This window comes from Mauremys reevesii, linkage group 1 (genome assembly GCF_016161935.1).
Source record: "Mauremys reevesii isolate NIE-2019 linkage group 1, ASM1616193v1, whole genome shotgun sequence".
Taxonomy (NCBI): Eukaryota; Metazoa; Chordata; order Testudines; family Geoemydidae; genus Mauremys; species Mauremys reevesii.
In genome coordinates, this window is record NC_052623.1 from 7,930,828 (window position 1) to 7,950,361 (window position 19,534).

At 48.0% G+C, this 19,534-nt stretch overlaps 1 protein-coding gene across 1 annotated transcript; it reads right to left on the minus strand.

Moving 5' to 3' along the window:
* Window positions 1-15,631: 15,631 nt before the first annotated feature.
* Window positions 15,632-16,585, minus strand: LOC120395339 (olfactory receptor 52N4-like). Its single transcript, XM_039519660.1, has one exon. It carries the CDS (start codon window positions 16,583-16,585, stop codon window positions 15,632-15,634), a length of 954 nt encoding a protein of 317 aa, XP_039375594.1.
* Between the last annotated feature and the right edge of the window lie 2,949 nt (window positions 16,586-19,534).

The window sequence follows — 19,534 nt, forward strand, 5'->3', positions numbered from 1 at the left end:
CTGGATGTTTAGCAGGCTTCCTGCTTCTGATGTATTTTAAAAAATTGCTGTTACTTTTTGAGTCTTTGGCTAGTTCTTCAAATTCTTTTTTGGCCTTCCTAAATCTTTTCTTTTTTATACTTCATTTGCCAGATTTTATGCTCCTTTCTATTTTCCTCACTAGGATTTAACGTCCACTTTTTAAAGGATCCCTTTTAGCCTCTCACTGCTTCTCTTACTTCGTTGTTTAGCCACGATGGCCCTTATTTGATTCTCTTTTATGTTTATTAATTTGGGGTATATATTTAAGTTGAACCTCTATTATGGTGTCTTTAAACAATTTCCATGCAGCTTGCAGGGAATTTACTTTTGGTGCTGTACCTTTTAATTTCTGTTTAACCAAGCTCCTCATTTGTGTGTAGTTCCCCTTTCTGAAATTAAATGCTTTAGTGTTGGGGCACTGTGGTGTTTTCTCTGCCACAGGGATGTTACATTTAATTATATTATGATCACTATTACCAAGCTGTCCAGCTATATTAACCTCTTGGTCCTGATCCTGTGCTCCACTTAAGAGTGAATCAAGAATTGCCTCTCCTTTGTGGGATATATAAAATCCCCCATTATTACTGAGCTTTTTTATGATTTTATTTTAATAGCCTCTCTAATCACTTCACAGTTACTCTCACCCTCATGGAATATCAGGGTTGGAAGGGACCTCAGGAGGTCATCTAGTCCAACCCCCTGCTCAAAGCAGGACTAACTCCCAGACAGATTTTTGCCCCAGATCCCTAAATGGCCCCCTCAAGGATTGAACTCTCAATCTGGGGTTTAGGAGGCCAATGCTCAAACCACTGAGCTATCCCTCCCCCTACTGTAGTCAGCTGGTCAGTAATATATCCCTACTGCTATATTTTTATTATTTGTGCATGGAATTACTATCCATAGAGATTATATGGTACAGTTTGGTTCATTTAAGATTTTTACTTCATTTGATTCTTCATTTTCTTTCACATAAAGTGCCACTCCCCCACCAGCATGACCTGTTCTATCCTTCCGATATAGTTTGTACCCTGGTATTACTGTGGCCCACTGATTATCCTCATTCCACCAAGTTTCTGTGATGCCTATTATGGAAACATCTTCATTTAATATGAGGCACTCTAGTTCACTCATCTTATTATTTAGACTTCTAAAATTGGTACATAAGCACTTTAAAAACTTATCACTTTTTAGCTCTCTCCCATTACATAATGTAATTGAATGAGACTTTTTTTTTTCATTTGACTGTTTCTCATCAGCTCTTACCTGCAGTTTATTATCTTCCATCCTTTCCTCCCTACTTGGACATAGAGATTCTCCATTAGTAGATCCTCCCCTAAGGGATGTTTCTGTCCAAACCACGTTCTCCTCCTTACCTGTAGGTTTTCCACCAGCCCTTAGTTTAAAAAACTGCTCTGCAACCTTTTTAATTTTAAGTGCCAGCAATCTTGTTTCATTTTGTCTTAGTTAGAACCCATCTTTCCTGTATAGGCTCTCCCTTTCCCAAAAGCTTCCCCAGTTCCTAATGAATCTAAACCCCTCCTCCCTACACCATCATCTCATCCACACATTAAGACCCTGCAGTTCTGCCTGTCTAAGTGGCCCTGCACATGGAACTGGAAGCATTTCAGAGAATGTGACCATGGAGGTCCTGGACTTCTATCTCTTACCTGCAGCCTAAATTTGGCCTATCCCTCCCCATGTCATTGGTACCTCCATGTGCCATGACCACCAGCTTCTCGCCAGCATTACACATAAGTCTATCTAGATGTCTTGAGAGACCTGCAAGCTTCGCACCAGACAGGCAAGTCCTCATGCAAACCCAGCTATCTATGTTTCTCATGATTGAATCACCCATTACTAATACCTGTTTTTTCCTAATAATCAGAGTTCCCTCCCCTGGAGAGGTATCCTCAGTGTGAGAGGATACCACTACATCATCTGGGAGGAGGGCCCCAACTATGGGATTGTTTCCCTTTGCTCCAGTTGTATGTTCTCCTTCCCTGAGACGTTCATCCTCCTCAACAGCACAGAGGCTGTTACACCGGGGGTGGGACTGTTCTGCTGTGTCCTGCCAAGTCATATCTATGTACCTCTCTGTCTCCCTTAGATCTTCCAGTTCAGCCAATCTGGTTTCCAAAGCCCGCATGTAGTCTCTGAGGGCCAGGAGTTCCTTGCACCGAATGCACATATACACCACCTGACCATAGGGCAGGTAAGCATACATGCTGCTTTGGATGCAATAAACTGGATAGCCCCCTCTGTGTGGCTGGACTTATGCCTGCATTCTCTTTTTACTCCTGAAGTTAGGTCCTTTTTTGAATATTTTTTTTAATCAGGGGGTGTTTTAGGCTTAAGTTTAAAGAAGTCTAAGAAATGGTAAGTGTATCTAGCCCCCTTTCATATTCCCCCTGTAAACTCCCCCACAAAACTCCCCTGTTAGCAGCTTCTGTTTGCTACATTCTCTGAGTGCTTAGGAGAGGGCTTTTTCAAGCCTTGGTATTCCCGGGTAGCCCCACCCCCTGGTTAAGGGTTGATGGGTGTTAAAGGCCTTAGGGATCAAAGCCTCATTCAGAAGCTCTCCGCCTTGCCTAGCAGGCCACTAGGTTCAGCACCCACATGGTCAGCACATGGTCCCCCAAACAGACTACACAGTACATTTCAGTCCAACAGCAAACACACACACACCAGACAACAAACTTACCCCAAGAGTCACATAATCGTGCCGACTTCACCTGGAGAGTCAATACTATAAAGTGTTCCCCATTTACCCAGTTGCTCAAAATCTGATGGTGGAAAATTCCCAAACTGTTGCCAAGACAAGAGCCACGGAGAAACATCCCAATTAGAACAAACCTTAGGGAAGGCATCAGTGAGAGCAGCTCAACGGAAACACCTGCTCATCTGCCGCAGTGGCCAAAACAAAAACAAAGTCCAGATGCCTAAGGAATGGGCTGGAAAATAGGCTGTAGATAGAAAGGGGGTTTCAGAGGCAGGCTATGAGAAAGGGGGAGGCTTCCATATGCAGACAGAATGAAAAGTCAGGGATGGTTTAGTTTAGAGAAGAGACAAATAAGGGGGCATATGATTGAGGAGAGCAAAATAAAGAATGGAACTGATGACATTCAAATGGGCAGAGAACAGTTCCCAGCCAGTAATATCTATAGATACTTAGTGCATCAAAAGGGCTAATTCCCCAAAGCTGAGGAAAATTATCAGCAAAACTGATTTAGAGGAAAAATTTAGACAGAAAAATGGGAATGAAACTCGGGAGTTCTTTCAGAAGAGTTAATTAGAGAGCTAAAAAGCCACAATTCCACAGTCAAGAAAGTGGTGAACTTTGGCTAAAAACCCCATTCAGTGGCAAAGTGGAGGAAGGAATTAGGGAGGGGAAAATAGACAGCAAGGAATACAATCAGAAGTTATGAAAATTGATAGGTGATGTTAAAGACGTCAGGAAAAATCCATGCTTGGCAGGACTAAGGGTCACAAAAAAGGATGTTATTAAGTATATTAAGAACAAAAGAAATCCTAGAAAAGGTGTAGACTGATTCCTAGAGAGTGAAAGGAAACTTGTTAATGTACCTGAAATGGTAGACGTGTTCAAGCAATAGTTTAGTTCTGCATTTGGAAGAAAACAGCATGCTGTATGCATAGGGGATAGCTCAGTGGTTGTAGTATTGGCTTGCTAAACCTAGGGTTGTGAGTTTAATCCTTAAGAAGGCTATTTATGAGTCTGGGGATTGGTCCTGCTTTGAGCAGGGGGTTGAACTAGATGACCTTCTGAGGTCTCTTCTAGCCCTGATATTCTATGATATCATATGAAATGGTTAAATACTTTCCAGTCCATTAGCAATCAAGGAGGCTGTTAAACAGCATCCACAGTAGAACCTTAGAGTTACAAACTGACCAATCAACCATCCATCTCATTTAGAACCAGAAGTATGCAACCAGGCAGCAGCAGAGCCCCAAAATGATAATACAGGACAGTTCTGTTAAACATAAACTATTAAAAAATAAAACAAAAGCTATAAAAGGATATTTGAGAAGGTTCATAAAAATGGAAAAGCTGGTATGAGTTTAGTTAAAAAATAAGTCTAGGAATATAATTAATGCCAGTCAGCAACATGGTTTATGGAAACAGGCTTTGTCAACTAAACCTGATTTCATCCTTTAATGCGAGTACACGTTTGGATGATCAAGGGAACCATGCAGATTCAATAAACTTCTATTTCTCTGAAGCATTTGATTTAGTAGGGTAAAACATTAAGATAAAAAATAAACACTATACAATATCAGTATAGCACACATTAAATGGACTAAAAACTGACTAACTAGAGATCGCAGAAAGCAGTTTTCAGTGGGCCATTGTCAGGGAATGGGAGTGTTTCTAGTGGGGTTCTGCAGGGATCAATTCCAGACCTGATTCTATTAAATATTTTCATCAGTGATCTGGAAGCAAACAGAAAATCACTGCAGATAAAATTTGTGGATGACCCAAAGATTGGCAGAGTGTTTACAATGAGGTAGCCAGGGCAGACATAATAATTAATCTGGAGCATTTGGTGAGCTGGTCCTATGCAAACAATATGTTTTAGTACAGTCGAATGCAAAGTTATCCTTCCGAATAGACAGTGCAGGCTGGACACACAGACTAGGGCACTGTATTATGGAACGCAGGGACCCTGAAAAGGATTTAGGACTATAGTGGACACCCAGCTCATCATGAGCTCCCAGTGTGATGCTGTGGCCAAAAGGGCTGATGCGATCCTTGGATGCAAAAGGGGAGTGATAAATTGGAGCAGGGGAAGGATTTTATCTCTGCACATGGCATTGGTGAAACCGACTGTGTCCAGTCCCAGGGTCCACATTTCAAAAAAGATACTGAAAAATTGGAGAGGGTGCAGAAAAGAGCCACAAAAATGATTCAAGGCTGGAGAAAATGAATGACAGAGAGATACTTAAAGAGCTTTGCCTACTTATCTTATAAAAAAGATGATCAAGCGAGACGTTCATTGGTAATAACTGGCTGTTTAATCTGGCGGAGAAAGGCAGAGCAAGACCCAATGGCTGGAAGTTGAAGCCAGACAAATTCCAGCTGGAAATAAGGGCCAAATTCTTAACGTTGAGGGTGATTAACCATTGGGAAAGACTGCAAAGGGAAGTGGTAGAGTCTCAAACTCCTCATGTCTGTAGATACAGACTGGATGCTAGTCTTGGAGATCTGCTTGAGGGCTTGTCTACACTTAAAATGTTACAGTGTCATTGCCCTAGTGCTTCAGTGTAGACACTACTTACAATGATCACACTGGTTCTCCCATCAGCATAGGTAATCCACCTCTCCGAGAGGTGGTACCTAGGTCAATGGAAGAATATTTCTATCAACCTCATGCTGTTTACACTGGGTTTAGGTTGATATAGCTACATCTCTCAGGACCATGGATTATTTTGTTATTGAAAAAAAAAAGAAAATGCAGTTTTGGTTTGCATTAACAGAGGCAGAGCCTGCAAGTCACAGGAGGTGATTGTACTACTCTACTTGGCACTGGCTAGGCCACAGCTGGAGTATTGTGTCCAGTTTGGGTCACCAAAGCACAGGAAGGATGTAGAGAAACTGGAAAGGATCAGAAGCAAGAGACAAAGATGATCGAAGGGAAGGAATACAAGACACATGAGCAAAGGCTGAAGGAAGTGGGTATGTTGAGTTTGGAAAAGAGGAGATCGAGGGGGGATGTGACAGCAGTCTTCAGATACTTCAAAGGCTGCCATAAAAAGATGAAAAAAAGTTGTTCTCTCTGGCCACAGAAGGTAGGATAAGAGCCAATGGGTTCAAACCGCATCATAGCAGATTTAGATGAAATCTAAGGAAAATCTTCCTAACTGTAAGAACAGGAGGACAATGGAACAAATGCCTTGGGAGGTCTTGGAAGCTTCTTCGCTTGATGTTTTCCAAAGGAGGCAGGATAGTCATCTGTCTGGGATGATTTACATGCAACAAATCTTGCATCTTGGCAGAGGGTTAGACTAGATGGCCCTTGCGGTCCCTTCCCGCCCATGGCTCTATGATTCTATCATGTACAATCCTACTTTAGTATCAGAGGGGTAGCCGTGTTAGTCTGGATCTGTAAAAGCAGCAAAGAGTCCTGTGGCACCTTATAGACTAACAGACGTTTTGGAGCATGAGCTTTTGTGGGTGAATACCCACTTCGTCGGATGCATGTAGTGGAAATACACCTGCCCCTAGAAATTTCCACTACATGCATCCGACGAAGTGGGTATTCACCCATGAAAGCTCATGCTCCAAAACGTCTGTTAGTCTATAAGGTGCCACAGGACCCTTTGCTAATCCTACTTTAAATCAGGTCTTAGTCAAACACCAGTTATGGAGCTCAATACGGGAGTAGTTATGTGAAATTTAACGACCTGTGTTATACAGGATTTCAGACTGGTCTTAAACCCTATGAATCTATCAATAAAAGAAATAGAACAGGCATTTATATTTACTCTGTCTCATAACACATAAACAAGGGAACATTCAATTACATTTAAAATCTGAACATATAATACTGATACAAGAAAATTATTTACATAATACATAATTGGCCCGTGGAACTCCTTGCTACAGATATTACTGGAGCAAAGAGTTTAGCTGAATGGGATTCACAAATAGATTGGCCATTCTAGGTGGTGCTAGTGGCACCACCATTAGTTAAGGGTGCCTGATGCCTTGAGTTAGAAAATATCAGGAGAGGCTGGATAGCTCAGTGGGTTTGAGGATTAGCCTGTTAACCCCAGGGTTGTGAGTTCAATCCCTGAGGAGCCCACTTAGGTATCTGGGGCAAAATCAATACTCAGTACAGGTCTAGGAGATAGGTGTAAGTATTTTCAGTTGCTTATAAGTTTGCCAAACTTTAAGCCTTTGGACTGAAATTACCCAGGCTGGATATCTGCTGCCAGCTGAATTCTTTTTTGAAAGTTTAATGCATAACAGTTCAGTTGACTTCTCAAATGAAGCTAGGAGAAAATATGCCTTGCCCAGTGTGAAAAATTCTTATAATTGTTCCAGTGTGGAATCCTAGCACCTCCATGCTTTCCAGCAGGCACAATTTCAGTAACAACCCCCAATTAAGACACAGCTGGTTTCTGAGGTCCTTACTCAGTTCTCACACCAACGGGAGTTTTGCCTCAGTGAGGCCTGACCAAAGTACAGGCTAACAGCCCCAGAATTTGCCCTTGTATTGTACATCTGCTAACACCTTTCATCTTGAAGGATTCACTGTGCCACTGATATGCAACCACCTTGGGGCTGAGGCCATCAGCTGCGGGCACAGCAAAGAGGGACATTTTGGCCCATGATATTGGAACAAACTCATCCCCTGTGGCAAGGGTCCTGAGATATTTAATGGCTGTGCAGAGCGGAAAGGACCACAGACTTATTGTCCTGTGGCACCTTATAGACTAACAGACATTTTGGAGCATGAGCTTTCGTGGGTGAATACCCTCTTCATCAGATCTCTATTCCATCACGCCCACATTGCCCAGGGTTTGTGAAGCAGGTGAGCTCCTCAGCAAGAGATGTGTACCTGTGAATTCTGAGATGGAAGTGTCTTCCCTGGGAATCCCCCTCAGGTAGCCATGTCCCTCACCTCTCTCACCCCAGCATCTGCAGCAACATCCCACGTTGAGAGCTGACACAGGTGTGCACCATTTATAATAGAGCTCTGTGCAATCCCAGGGGGGGTCATGAGAGAAGCGGCATCGGAATGTAAACAGGCAGGAGACTGGAGACACTTTAGCCAATGTCTCTCTTTCTATATCTGCACTTCTGCGCTCTTTATGCAGCTTTAGGAGTAAACAGTAATTAAGGGACCTTCCCAAAGGGAGATGAGAACTCCTGGGCTCTGTGCTGAGTTAGAGAGGAATTAGCTGCTCTGTGTATTTGTGTATATTTAAAATTATAGTTGATTACCAAGAAAACTAGGGATAATGCCTAAGTTTATATATTTCAGAGTAGCAGCCGTGTTAGTCTGTATCCACAAAAAGAACAGGAGTCCTTGTGGCACCTTAGAGACTAACAAATGTATTTGAGCATAAGCTTTTGTGGGCTACAGCCTACTTCTTCAGATGCATAGAATGGAACATATAATAAGGATATATATACGTACAGAACATTATGCTCAAATAAATTTGTCAGTCTCTAAGGTGCCAAAAGTACTCCTGTTTTATTTAGGTTTACAGAGGGTCTGATACCCTGTTAATGCCCAGGAGGGATGGGTAGGTAGTGGACAGACATACCTGGAGAAAGATGAGTGATGGAAGACACGAGCTGTTTGTGTAGACACTTTCTCTCAGGGTTTCCCCTCTCCAGGAAACCCCCACCCACTATCCCCACCTCACCTCAGGATAAGGCTACTGCCAGCCTCACACCCTGGGGCAGACTGCAGTATCAGCCACTCATCACTGGCAAGGAGGGTTTGGACCTGCTGCCTTGGCCTACCCCTGGGCTGCCCTCTGCAACCCCCAGTACCTGTTGGCCTTGTGCTAGGCCGCAGCCTGGGGCTTTCCTGGATAGAGCTCCCCAGCTCCTCTGCCTTTCCCCAGCCCTGCTCCACTCAGGTACCCTGTGTCTAGCCCCCTGCAGCCAGGCCCTTCTCCCTCTACAGGCAGAGGGGGAGTGAGCACCTGGCGCCCAGCCTCTTTATACAGGCCAGCTGTGGCCTGATTGGGGCACGGCCCAGCTGCAACCACTTCCCAATCAGCCCAGCTTAGCAGCTCCCAGCCACAACCTTCCCCCAGGGCTGTTTCCAGCCCTTCAGGGCAGGAGCAGGGTAACCACCCTGCTACAGGTGGCTAGCCCCCAGCACCACCCCGTCATTCTGCACCCTCCACACAGCCGGAGCCCCGGGACTCTCTCCCCCCCGCAACCGGAGCAACAACCCCCCCCCACACACACACACAGAGTGCTGCCTACCCCGGCCACAGGAGCCCCAGGCTGGCCTCAGACCAGAGCACCCCCGCTCTCAGCTGGAGAAGTGTCAGGCTGCCTGAATACCTCCCCTGCCCCCAAGGAGCCTGGGGCTGGCCAAAACCGCGCCGTGCCTCCCCTCCCCAGACTTAACTCACCCAGGGAAAAAGCTTCTGTTACTTAGAAGACAATTTTGATATGTCCCATGCAGGTTCCGTGGCAGCCGAGGAGGCGGTATGTGCCTCCTCAGCCGGGTTGGAACCAACATGGGGTATAATAAAACAAAAACTTAACCACCATACCCCACAACTGGCAGTCCAACGACCACGGCAGAGCTGGGGGAGACAGAGCCTCCCCTGGCCTATTATACTCACCGCCCATGTTCTTATGAGTTCCCAAGACAACCCCTGATACCAGAGGTGAAACCAGAGGAGAGGGCAGAGAAAAGAGGGCTGTGGTGAAGGAAGGAAGGAAGGAAGGAGCCATCCTGGAGATGGAACAGCTGAAAGCCCCCAAGAAGTTGAAACTCTCAGATAATGCAGCCGACATTCAGAGAGAGTTTAGAGATATATCTGTGCAAGCAGCTGGAGAAGTGGACATCTTTACTGTCATGAAACTCAGGATTTGTCTATACTAGCACTTTTGTTGGTAAAAAAAATTCGGTCATGAGTATGAAAAAACACTTCCCTGACCAACCAAAGGGCTGTTGTGCACAGACCTGTGTCAGTGGGAGGGGCTCGTTGGGGGTGGTTTAATTGTGCCAGCAGGAGAGCTCTCTCCCATCAGCAAAGAGCAGCTACACAGGAGACCTTATAGCGGTGCAGCTGGAATGGTACAGCTGTGCCATTGTAAGGTGTGTAGTGTAGACATGGCCTCAGTCAGGCAGAGGGAGCCGGTTATTACACTTTTTTTAGAAATTTGAAGAGCCTTGGGTGGCGCAAAATTGCAAAATATTCAAAGGGGGAAAGTTTCACCTTAGAAAAGAAAAGTAAGGGGAGTCCTTTGAAGAATTCCTAACAGATGGAAGTGGGAGAACTCTCTTGTGGGAAACTTTTCTGGCTTATACACCACTCCGGTGGAATGGGCTAGTGAAAAGATCTGAGTCCTCGCTCCCACGTCCTTTACCCAGAGGCCTGCCTGACCTCTAGGACTTCCCTTCCACTCCCCTGTACAGCAGAATCCTCGTGACCCCAACAAGGGGGGGCTCAACCGCCGACATTCTCATGGTCACTTAGGACAGAAATTAGGGTGTCCCAGCCCTGGGGTGCTATCTCTGCTTTGGGAATTTCTCTGACCCACTGATCATTAGGTAAATTTCCAGCAAATACAATTTATTAAACAGCAATAAATTTAAAAAAAAAGGAGAAAATGGGAAATGTTAAAGGAAAACTCATCACCCCTTCTGTTGCAACAGGGGCACCACGAACAGCTGTCATTGGAAAGGAAGGGCAGCTCACAGTCTGTCCCTCACATGTCCCAGGCCCCTTCCCATGCCCTGTCTGTGCTGCAAGGATGCCGCGGGTCGGACCCTTGCTCTGGCAGTGGTCGCATGCCCTCAGGCTCTAGGTGGCAGGGGCCTTCTGCCCAGCATCGGCTCCCCCATCAGGGTTACAATTCCCCTTCCAGTGCAGCCTGAAAAGCCTCTTGGATGGGGGCATCTCCCTGGCTGGGCCCTGTGCCCAGGGTCCCCCCCTCGCTCTTCCCAGGTACTCACCACACCAGGCAATGGACTGCTCCAGCCCCCGTCCCAGCCCCAGCTCCAGCTTAGGGTCAGGGCTGGGGGGCAGGGATGAGGGGGTGGCAGGGGGTGTCCGGCTCAGAGGGGCTTGGCTTGGAGCTGGGGGTCAGGGCTGAGGGGGTGGCAGGGGGTGTCCAGCTCAGAGGGGCTGGGTTCGGAGCTGGGGGTCAGGGCTGAGGGGGTGGCAGGGGGTGTCTGGCTCAGAGGGGCTTGGCTTGGAGCTGGGGGTCAGGGCTGAGGGGGTGGCAGGGGGTGTCCAGCTCAGAGGGGCTTGGCTTGGAGCTGGGGGTCAGGGCTGAGGGGGTGGCAGGGGGCGTCCAGCTCAGAGGGGCTTACCATGCTGCTTACTCCTGCCTCCCCCCTGTCCCAGAGCCTCAGCACCCTGGACAGCGCTGCATCGGAGGATGGAGGAATGCGGAGGCGGGGTGGAGCCTCCGACATTCTCGTGGGGGCCCCTGTGGGGCCTGGGGCAAATTGCCCCACTTCCCCCCCACTGGGTGCCCCTGGACTCAAGGAGCTTTATCTGTTTTTTTTAAACAAAGATGGTTATGGGGTGCCTTGATAACAGTCTCTAAGTATCTACCTGGGGAACAACTAGTTAATTATAGGCTTTTCAGACTGGCATACAGAGGTGGAGCATGATACAATGGCTGAAAGTTGAAGTTAAACAAATTTTGACTGGCTATAAGGTGTAGATTTTTTAAACGGTGAGAGTAATTAACCACTGGAACAATTTACAAAGGGTCATGACAGATTCTCCATCACTGAGAATTTTTAAATCAAGGTTTGATGTTTCTCTACAAGCTCTGCTCCAGGAATTATTTTAGGGAAACGTTCGGGTGTGTGCTCTACAGCAGTGGTTTTCAAACTTTTTTTCTGGGGACCCAGTTGAAGAAAATAGTTGATGCCCACGACCCAACGGAGCTGGGGATGAGGGGCTTGGGGTGTGGGAGGGGCTCAGGACTGGGGCAGAGGGTTGGGGGAGAGGGTGTGAGGGTTGTGGGGTGGGGCTGGGAATGAGGGGTTCAGGGTATGGGAGGGGGCTCTGAGCTGGGGCAGGGTGTGGCGGTGCAGGAGAGGGTAAGGCTCTGGGCTGGGGGTGCAGGATGGGGTTCTGGGTTGGGGGATGCTCAGGGCTGGGGATTGGGGCGCAGACTTACCTCCGGTGTCTCCCAGTCAGTGGCGCAGCCGGGGTGCAGAGGCAGCCTTTCTGCCTTCCTGGCACCGCAAACCATCCTGTGCCTGAAGTGACCAGCATCAGATCCGGATCCTAGGCTGCCAGTGGGCGTGTGGAGCCGGTGCTCGGGATGGGAGCAGCATATGGAGCCCCATTGCCCCCTGCCTGGAAGCCAGACCCACTGAGAGGAGACAGAGCGGGGAGTCAAAGTATGTCAAAGTATTGAACCAACTGAGGAGCAAAGATCAATGGTTCTTTTCACTGGTGAAATGCCAATAATCATAAAGAAAAATTGAATGTCAGTAGCTCTTCCCACCTGTCCATTTCCACCCCATTCCCTGCCCCCATGACCTCCAGCGCTGTCCACGTCTCTGTGTACACACCCCTGCCTGCCCCACAACCCTCTGCACTGCCCACTTCTCTGTGTACACAACCCTGCCTGCCCCCCAATCCTCTGCACTGCCCACTTCTCTGTGTACACAACCCTGCCTGACCCCGACGCTCTGCACTGCCCACTTCTCTGTGTACACACCCCTGCCTGCCCCCCAACCCTCTGCACTGCCCACTTCTCTGTGTACACAACCCTGCCTGCCCCCCAACCCTCTGCACTGCCCACTTCTCTGTGTACACAACCCTGCCTGCCCCCCGACCCTCTGCACTGCCCACTTCTCTGTGTACACAACCCTGCCTGCCCCCCAACCCTCTGCACTGCCCACTTCTCTGTGTACACAACCCTGCCTGCCCCGCGACCCTCTGCACTGCCCACTTCTCTGTGTACACAACCCTGCCTGCCCCCCGACCCTCTGCACTGCCCACTTCTCTGTGTACACAACCCTGCCTGCCCCCCGACCCTCTGCACTGCCCACTTCTCTGCGTACCCACCCCTGCCTGACCCCGACCCTCTGCACTGCCCACTTCTCTGTGTACACACCCCTGCCTGCCCCCCAACCCTCTGCCAGGATTGGGGCAGAGGGTTTGGGGATGGGGCTGGGAATGAGGGGTTCAGGGTATGGGAGGGGGCTCTGGGCTGGGGCAGGGGGTGGCGGTGCAGGAGAGGGTAAGGCTCTGGGCTGGGGGTGCAGGATGGGGTTCTGGGTGGGGGGATGCTCAGGGCTGGGGATTGGGGTGCAGACTTACTTCTGGTGTCTCCCAGTCAGTGGTGCAGCCGGGGTGCAGAGGCAGCCTTTCCGCCTTTCCTGGCACCACAAACCATCCTGTGCCTGAAGTGACCAGCATCAGATCCGGCTCCTAGGCTGCCAGTGGGCGTGTGGAGCCGGTGCTCGGGATGGGAGCAGCATATGGAGCCCCATTGCCCCCTGCCTGGAAGCCAGACCCACTGAGAGGAGACAGAGCGGGGAGTCAAAGTATGTCAAAGTATTGAACCAACTGAGGAGCAAAGATCAATGGTTCTTTTCACTGGTGAAATGCCAATGATCATAAAGAAAAATTGAATGTCAGTAGCTCTTCCCACCTGTCCATTTCCACCCCATTCCTGCCCCCATGACCTCCAGCGCTGCCCACTTCTCTGTGTACACAACCCTGCCTGCCCCCCAACCCTCTGCACTGCCCACTTCTCTGTGTACACAACCCTGCCTGCTCCCCAACCCTCTGCACTGCCCACTTCTCTGTGTACACAACCCTGCCTGCCCCCCAACCCTCTGCACTGCCCACTTCTCTGTGTACACACCCCTGCCTGCCCCCCAACCCTCTGCACTGCCCACTTCTCTGTGTACACACCCCTGCCTGTCCCCCAACCCTCTGCACTGCCCACTTCTCTGTGTAAACCCCTCTGCCTGCCCCCATTACTGCCTGCTTCTTTGTGTACACCACGTGTCTGCCTGCACAACCTCCACTGCTCCCTGACTGTCCAAGTACACACCCTGAATGCTCCCTCAACCTCCAGAGCTGCTCACCTGTCCATGTATGTTCCCTGATCGCACAGCCCCAACCCCAGCCACACAGTGATACCTCTCACCCAGGATCAAAACCAGGTGCCAGACCCTACAGCAAGAGCTCACAGAAATATCTCCTCAGACTAGGTTAAACTCAGTGTCTGCCTGCACCGGGGAAAAGGAGGAGATCCACCTGAACTGCCTTTCTGGGGGCAAAGGGAACCCAGCAGCAGCTCTGCCTCTACAGGAAGAAAGAGACAGACCCAGCAGGAGGGAGAGAGGACGTAGAGACAATAAGGAGCCAGTGTGAGTAACTTTGTCTCAAAATGACACAAAGCTTTAACGTATTGCAGCCCTCTAGAAACCCAGACACCCCTTCCCGAGGCTTCTTTTTTGTGTTGGCAATTGCTGACTGTGCCACAAGGCTGTAGTGGGGCTGCTCACAGGAGGATGGAGGATGGTGTCAAAGATGTTACATTAGAGTCTGAGACACCCCCCTCCGGACCCAGGAGGGCTCGTTACGCCTCTTTGGTCTGTGCATTAGGCAGGATGTCCAGTCCCTATTTCGCCCCCATCATTTTAGAAGTATAGTTGGGATTATGTTTTCCAATGTGCATTACTTTGCACTTATCAACACTGAATTTCATCTGCCATTTTGTTGCACAGTCAGCCACTTTTGTGAGCTCCTGTCGAAGATCTTCACAGTCTGCTTGGGACTTAAGAATCTTAAATAGTTTTGTATCACAAGGGAGTGAAGTTGCTGAATTGGAAAACTTGAGCTAACTATAGAAAAAACACACCTCCCAAAAAAAGGGAAAAGGAAGCTACTGAGACAGATAGAAGGACACAGTAAGAGACTAGGAACAGGTCTTAAAAACAAATATTTCTCTAAACTATTCCCTATACATTTGTAGTTCCAATTTAGTCAGGTAGACCCCTTATTTTTATTTTGTTCAGCACCCCAGGCCTCCTTCCCATGCCCTGGCTGCGCTGTGCTGATACCTGGAGTCAGAAACCTGGTAGGGTGGTGGCCACCTGCTCCCCCAAGATCTAGGTGACAAGACACTTCTCCCTAGCATCTGTCCTTCCATCGGTTCACTTCCTCCTTTCAATGCCCTCCCCTATGGTGTCTCCCTGCACTGCCCATGGCCCCACACTGCTCTTCACAGCTGCTCATCATTCTTGGCTGCCATTGCAAATGAGGATGTTAAAAATAGCCCCAAGTAGCCCAAACCATATATAGTGTAAAAGCAACAATAACTTTATTATATTACTAATTTCTAAGTGCATTCAATGATGGTATTCAATGTCCACATTTTGTGTTGAATTGTTTTGTCAGTGTTAGTCTTTATTTGGTTATCCTCCAGGTTTCCTGAAGGATTGGACGTAAAAAATAAGGTAAATTTTGCTCACCAGATCACTGTGCATATGATAAAAAAGTTCAGCATTGTAGATTCTTACTTTCCCCTCTGGCTGTCTGAAAGCTTAGCTTCCGTTCATCAAACTGAGCACGAACCCTGTTCACAAAGGGACTAATGCAAAGCCCCTTGCTTCAAAAAGCTGCATTACTTCTCGTAGGCTGGAACTCATGGAAAGGCCGAGTGACAGGGGGTCTTGGGCTGGGGACTGACTGGTGACAATGAAAGAAGTCAGGTGATGATCAAAGAGAGGGAGCTCCGCAATGGAGAGGGCAGTGTTTGGCGATGGAGTGATAAGACATTAGGTGTGAGGAAGTTCTCAGACTCTGAACTTCCACAATGCTGAGCTCAGCCAAACTGGGACAGAGCACACATGGTTAATGAGGAGAAATCCTTTCCCCCTCTTGTCACAGAGGATCAAAGTCAGTGGTCCGAAAAGCACATTCTGCTGGTGTATTTCACCACTTTGTCACGAAGCTCTTTGGTTTTGACCCCATAAATTATAGGATTGAGCATGGGGGGGATGAGGAGATAGAGGTTGGACAAGATAATGTGAACATGGGGCTCTATACCCTGACCAAACCGGTGTGTCAGGCTGGTGAAGAGGCCAGGACTATAAGTTGTCAGCATCACACAGATGTGGGCTGTGCAGGTGTTGAGGGCTTTCTGGTGGGATTTCTTTGAGGACATTTTTAGGATGGCCCTGATGATCAGACCATAGGAGATGGCAATGAGCATCAGGTCTATCCCGCTGACTACAAATGCTATAACCAAGCTGTACATCCTGCTGACTGTGATGTCCCCACAGGATATCTTTGCCACAGCCATGTGCTCGCAGTGCGTTTGGTGGATAATGCGGTTGGCACAGAATGGCAACCTACTCAAGATCAGGGGCAGAGGCAGGATGAAGAGAGCAGACCGTATCAAACCTACAAGCCCTAACGTAGCGACTCGTGCGTTGGTGAGGATGGTGGTGTATCTCAGAGGGTTACATATGGCAACGTAGCGATCGAAGGCCATTGTCACGAGGATGGCTGACTGCGTAAAAGAAACTGTGTGAAGGAAGAACATCTGGGTGAGACACCAAGCCACTGTAATATTTTTGAAATTGAACCAAAATATACACAGTGCCTTTGGCACAACCAAGGTACATGTGGCGATGTCTGTGAGCGCCAGCATGCAGATCAGCAGGTACATTGGCTTGTGCAGTGTCTGTTCCTTGCCTACGATAAACAGAAGCATGGCATTTCCCAACAGGCTGATAATGTAGGACATAGAGACAGGAATGGAAATCCAGATGTGGACAGCTTCCAAGCCAAGGATCCCCGATAGGCTGAATGTTGAAGGGTTAGAGGGGGTGAGGTTGAAAGTTGCCATGATAGGGTGCTAAATGTGTCAATCAGGCTCGGAAGTCCGCAAGGTTCCTGTGCAGAGAGAGAAGCACAGCAAGGGGGTTACACGCTTTATACAATAAATAGTACGGTAAATATTTTATCTTTATTAACAACCTAGAAAGGGGGGTCAGCAGTGAGGTGGCACCAGATTATTTACAGATGGCACCAGATTATTTAACTCATAGTCAAGTCCAGAGAAGTCCTCAAAGCCAGGTGAATGGGCAGTATGATAGCAGATGCACTTAGGTGTCAATATCGTCAATGTGTATTTCCACTGGAGGGAAAAGCTTGAACTCCTTAAACACCTTATAAGGTTCTAATTTAACTGTACGAACCCCAGACAGGGATCTGGGCATCATGGTACACATCTCTGTGAAACCCTGTTCAAAGTGAAAGCATGGACAGAAACTGAGCAAAGCACTGGGTTCCAGTAGGAGGGAGATGAAGAATCATAGAGAAAATACAATGCCATGAGATCTATTGGTCAATGTTTCACCCTCCTCTAGAGTCCTTTGTGTAGTATTGGACTCCCATCTCCCCCAGGATATTGCAGAAGTAGAGAGGCCAGGGCAGTGAGAATGAGCAAGGGCCTGCAGAACCTCTCATATGGGAGAGATTGAGAAGACTAGGATTGTTACCTTAGAAAGGAGATGAATAAGAGGCGACATGAGAAAAACCTATAAAATATTGACTAGCAGAGAGTAGATCGAGATGTGTTCTCCCTCACTCATAATACAAGATCAACAAGACAGTCACCAAGAGGTAGTTGACACCACAAGATAAGAAAGAACCAGGAAGGATTTGTAGATTAACATGGATAATGAGACAGTCCAGTTATAATAGTTATAGCTAAATAAATATTTTGGAAAGCCCATACAACCACCTGTTTCAGGTCACAAGCTAATCTCTAGCTTTTAGGCATTAAGGTGACACCCTCTTGATGGTCATCACCCCACCATCCCCCTAGTGCTGTGTTTCTTACACCTTCTTCTGCAGCACCTGACGCTGGATGGACATAGCTCTTATCCACGATGCAATTGCTATATTGGAAAGAAACCAAGTTTCCCAAATGGAAACAGGTGTTATCATGCTGGGCTCTGACTTTGTGCTCAATTGAATGGGCACAAAGGGCACAAAAGGCACAAAGATCTTGGCATTTAGAGCTACAGGCCAGCACCTCTGTTACTTCCCTTGTTTCTTTTGGTGAGACTTTCTTGCAGACACCCAGCTTTATCTGAGGCCTGGTCTACACTAGGCGTTTAAACCGGTTTTAGGAGCGTAAAACCGATTTAACGCCACACCCGTCCACACTGAGAGGCCCTTTATATCGGTATAAAGGGCTCTTTAAACTGGTTTCTGTACTCCTCCCTAATGAGAGGAGTAGCGCTAGTATCGGAATTACCATATCGGATTAGGGTTAGTGTGGCCGCAGATCGACGGTATTGGCCTCCGGCCGGTATCCCACAGTGCACCACTGACCGCTCTGGACAGCAATCTGAACTCGGATGCAGTGGCCAGGTAGACAGGAAAAGCCCCGCGAACTTTTGAATATTTCCTGTTTGCCTAGCGTGGAGCTCAGATCAGCACATGTGGCGATGCAGTTAAAAATCAAAATAAAGAAAGAGCTCCCGCATGGACCATGCGGATGTGATCGCTGTAAGGGCAGGCAAATCTGTTCTATCAGCGCTCCGTTACAGAAGACGAAATTCAAAATCATTTTTAAAAAATCTCCAGACAGACGCCATAGCAGGGGCTCAGCGCACTGCTGCGTGACAAACGTAACGGAAAGCCCAAGAATCAAATGGACGCTCATGGACTCGAGGACTCAAGCTATCCCACAGTTCCTGCAGTCTCCGAAAAGTATTTGCATTCTTGGCTGAGCTCCAAATGCTTCTAAGGTCAAACACAGTGTCCGCGGTGGGTCAGGGCATAGCTAGGCAATTTACGCACCCCCCCACCCACCCCCAGAAGTGAAAGGGAAAACAATCCTCTCTTGACTCTTTAACATGTCACCCTATCTTTACTGAATGCTGCAGATAGACCCGATGCTGCAGCACTCAACACCAACATCCTTGCTCCCCGCTGCCATGGGTGGCTGATGGTGCAATACGACTGGTATCCGTCCTCGTCATCAGCCTATTGGCACATGGGGCAGTGCAAAAGGACTGGTAACCATGCAGACTAGCATGGTCTATCAAGGGTGCCTGGCCCTAATTTTTCCTGGTAGATGGTACAGTATGGCTGATAACCATCGTCGTCATAGCAACAGGCGGCTGAGCTCTCTCAGCCCCCACCCTTCATGTGTAAAAAAAAGATTCAATTGCCCCTGGACTAGCAGAGGGATGCTGGGCTCCTCTGCTCCACACTCCTTACTGTCCTGTCTGGACTATCATAGCAGCTGGAGGCTGCCTTCCACTCATTTCTCACTAACAAGTCAGTGTGTCTTATTCCTGCATTCTTTATTACTTCATCACACAAGTGGGGGGACAATGCTACAGTAGCCCAGGAAGGCTGGGGGAAGAACAGAATCAACAGGTGGGGTTGTTGCAGGAGCACCCCCTGTGAATAGCATACAGCTCATAATTTCTGCAGGATCTGACACAGAGCAGCTGTGCTCTCTGATACAGTGGTTCTCTAGTACACTTGCCCATATTCTAGGCAGGACTGATTCTATTTTTAGATACCAAAAGGAGGGATTGACTCAGGAGTCATTCCCAATTTTAACTTTGCGCCCCTGGCTAAGAGCAGCCAGGGGCACTTATGACAGCAGCAAATGGTGCAAAACGACTGGTAGCCACGCTCATCTTTTTACCAATTTATGGATTGGTAGATGGTGCAGTATGGCTGGTAACCATCTCTGCTGTCATGCAAAAGCAAAAGCATGCTGCTGTGTAGCGCTGCTGAATCGCCTCTGTCAGCGGCATCTAGTACA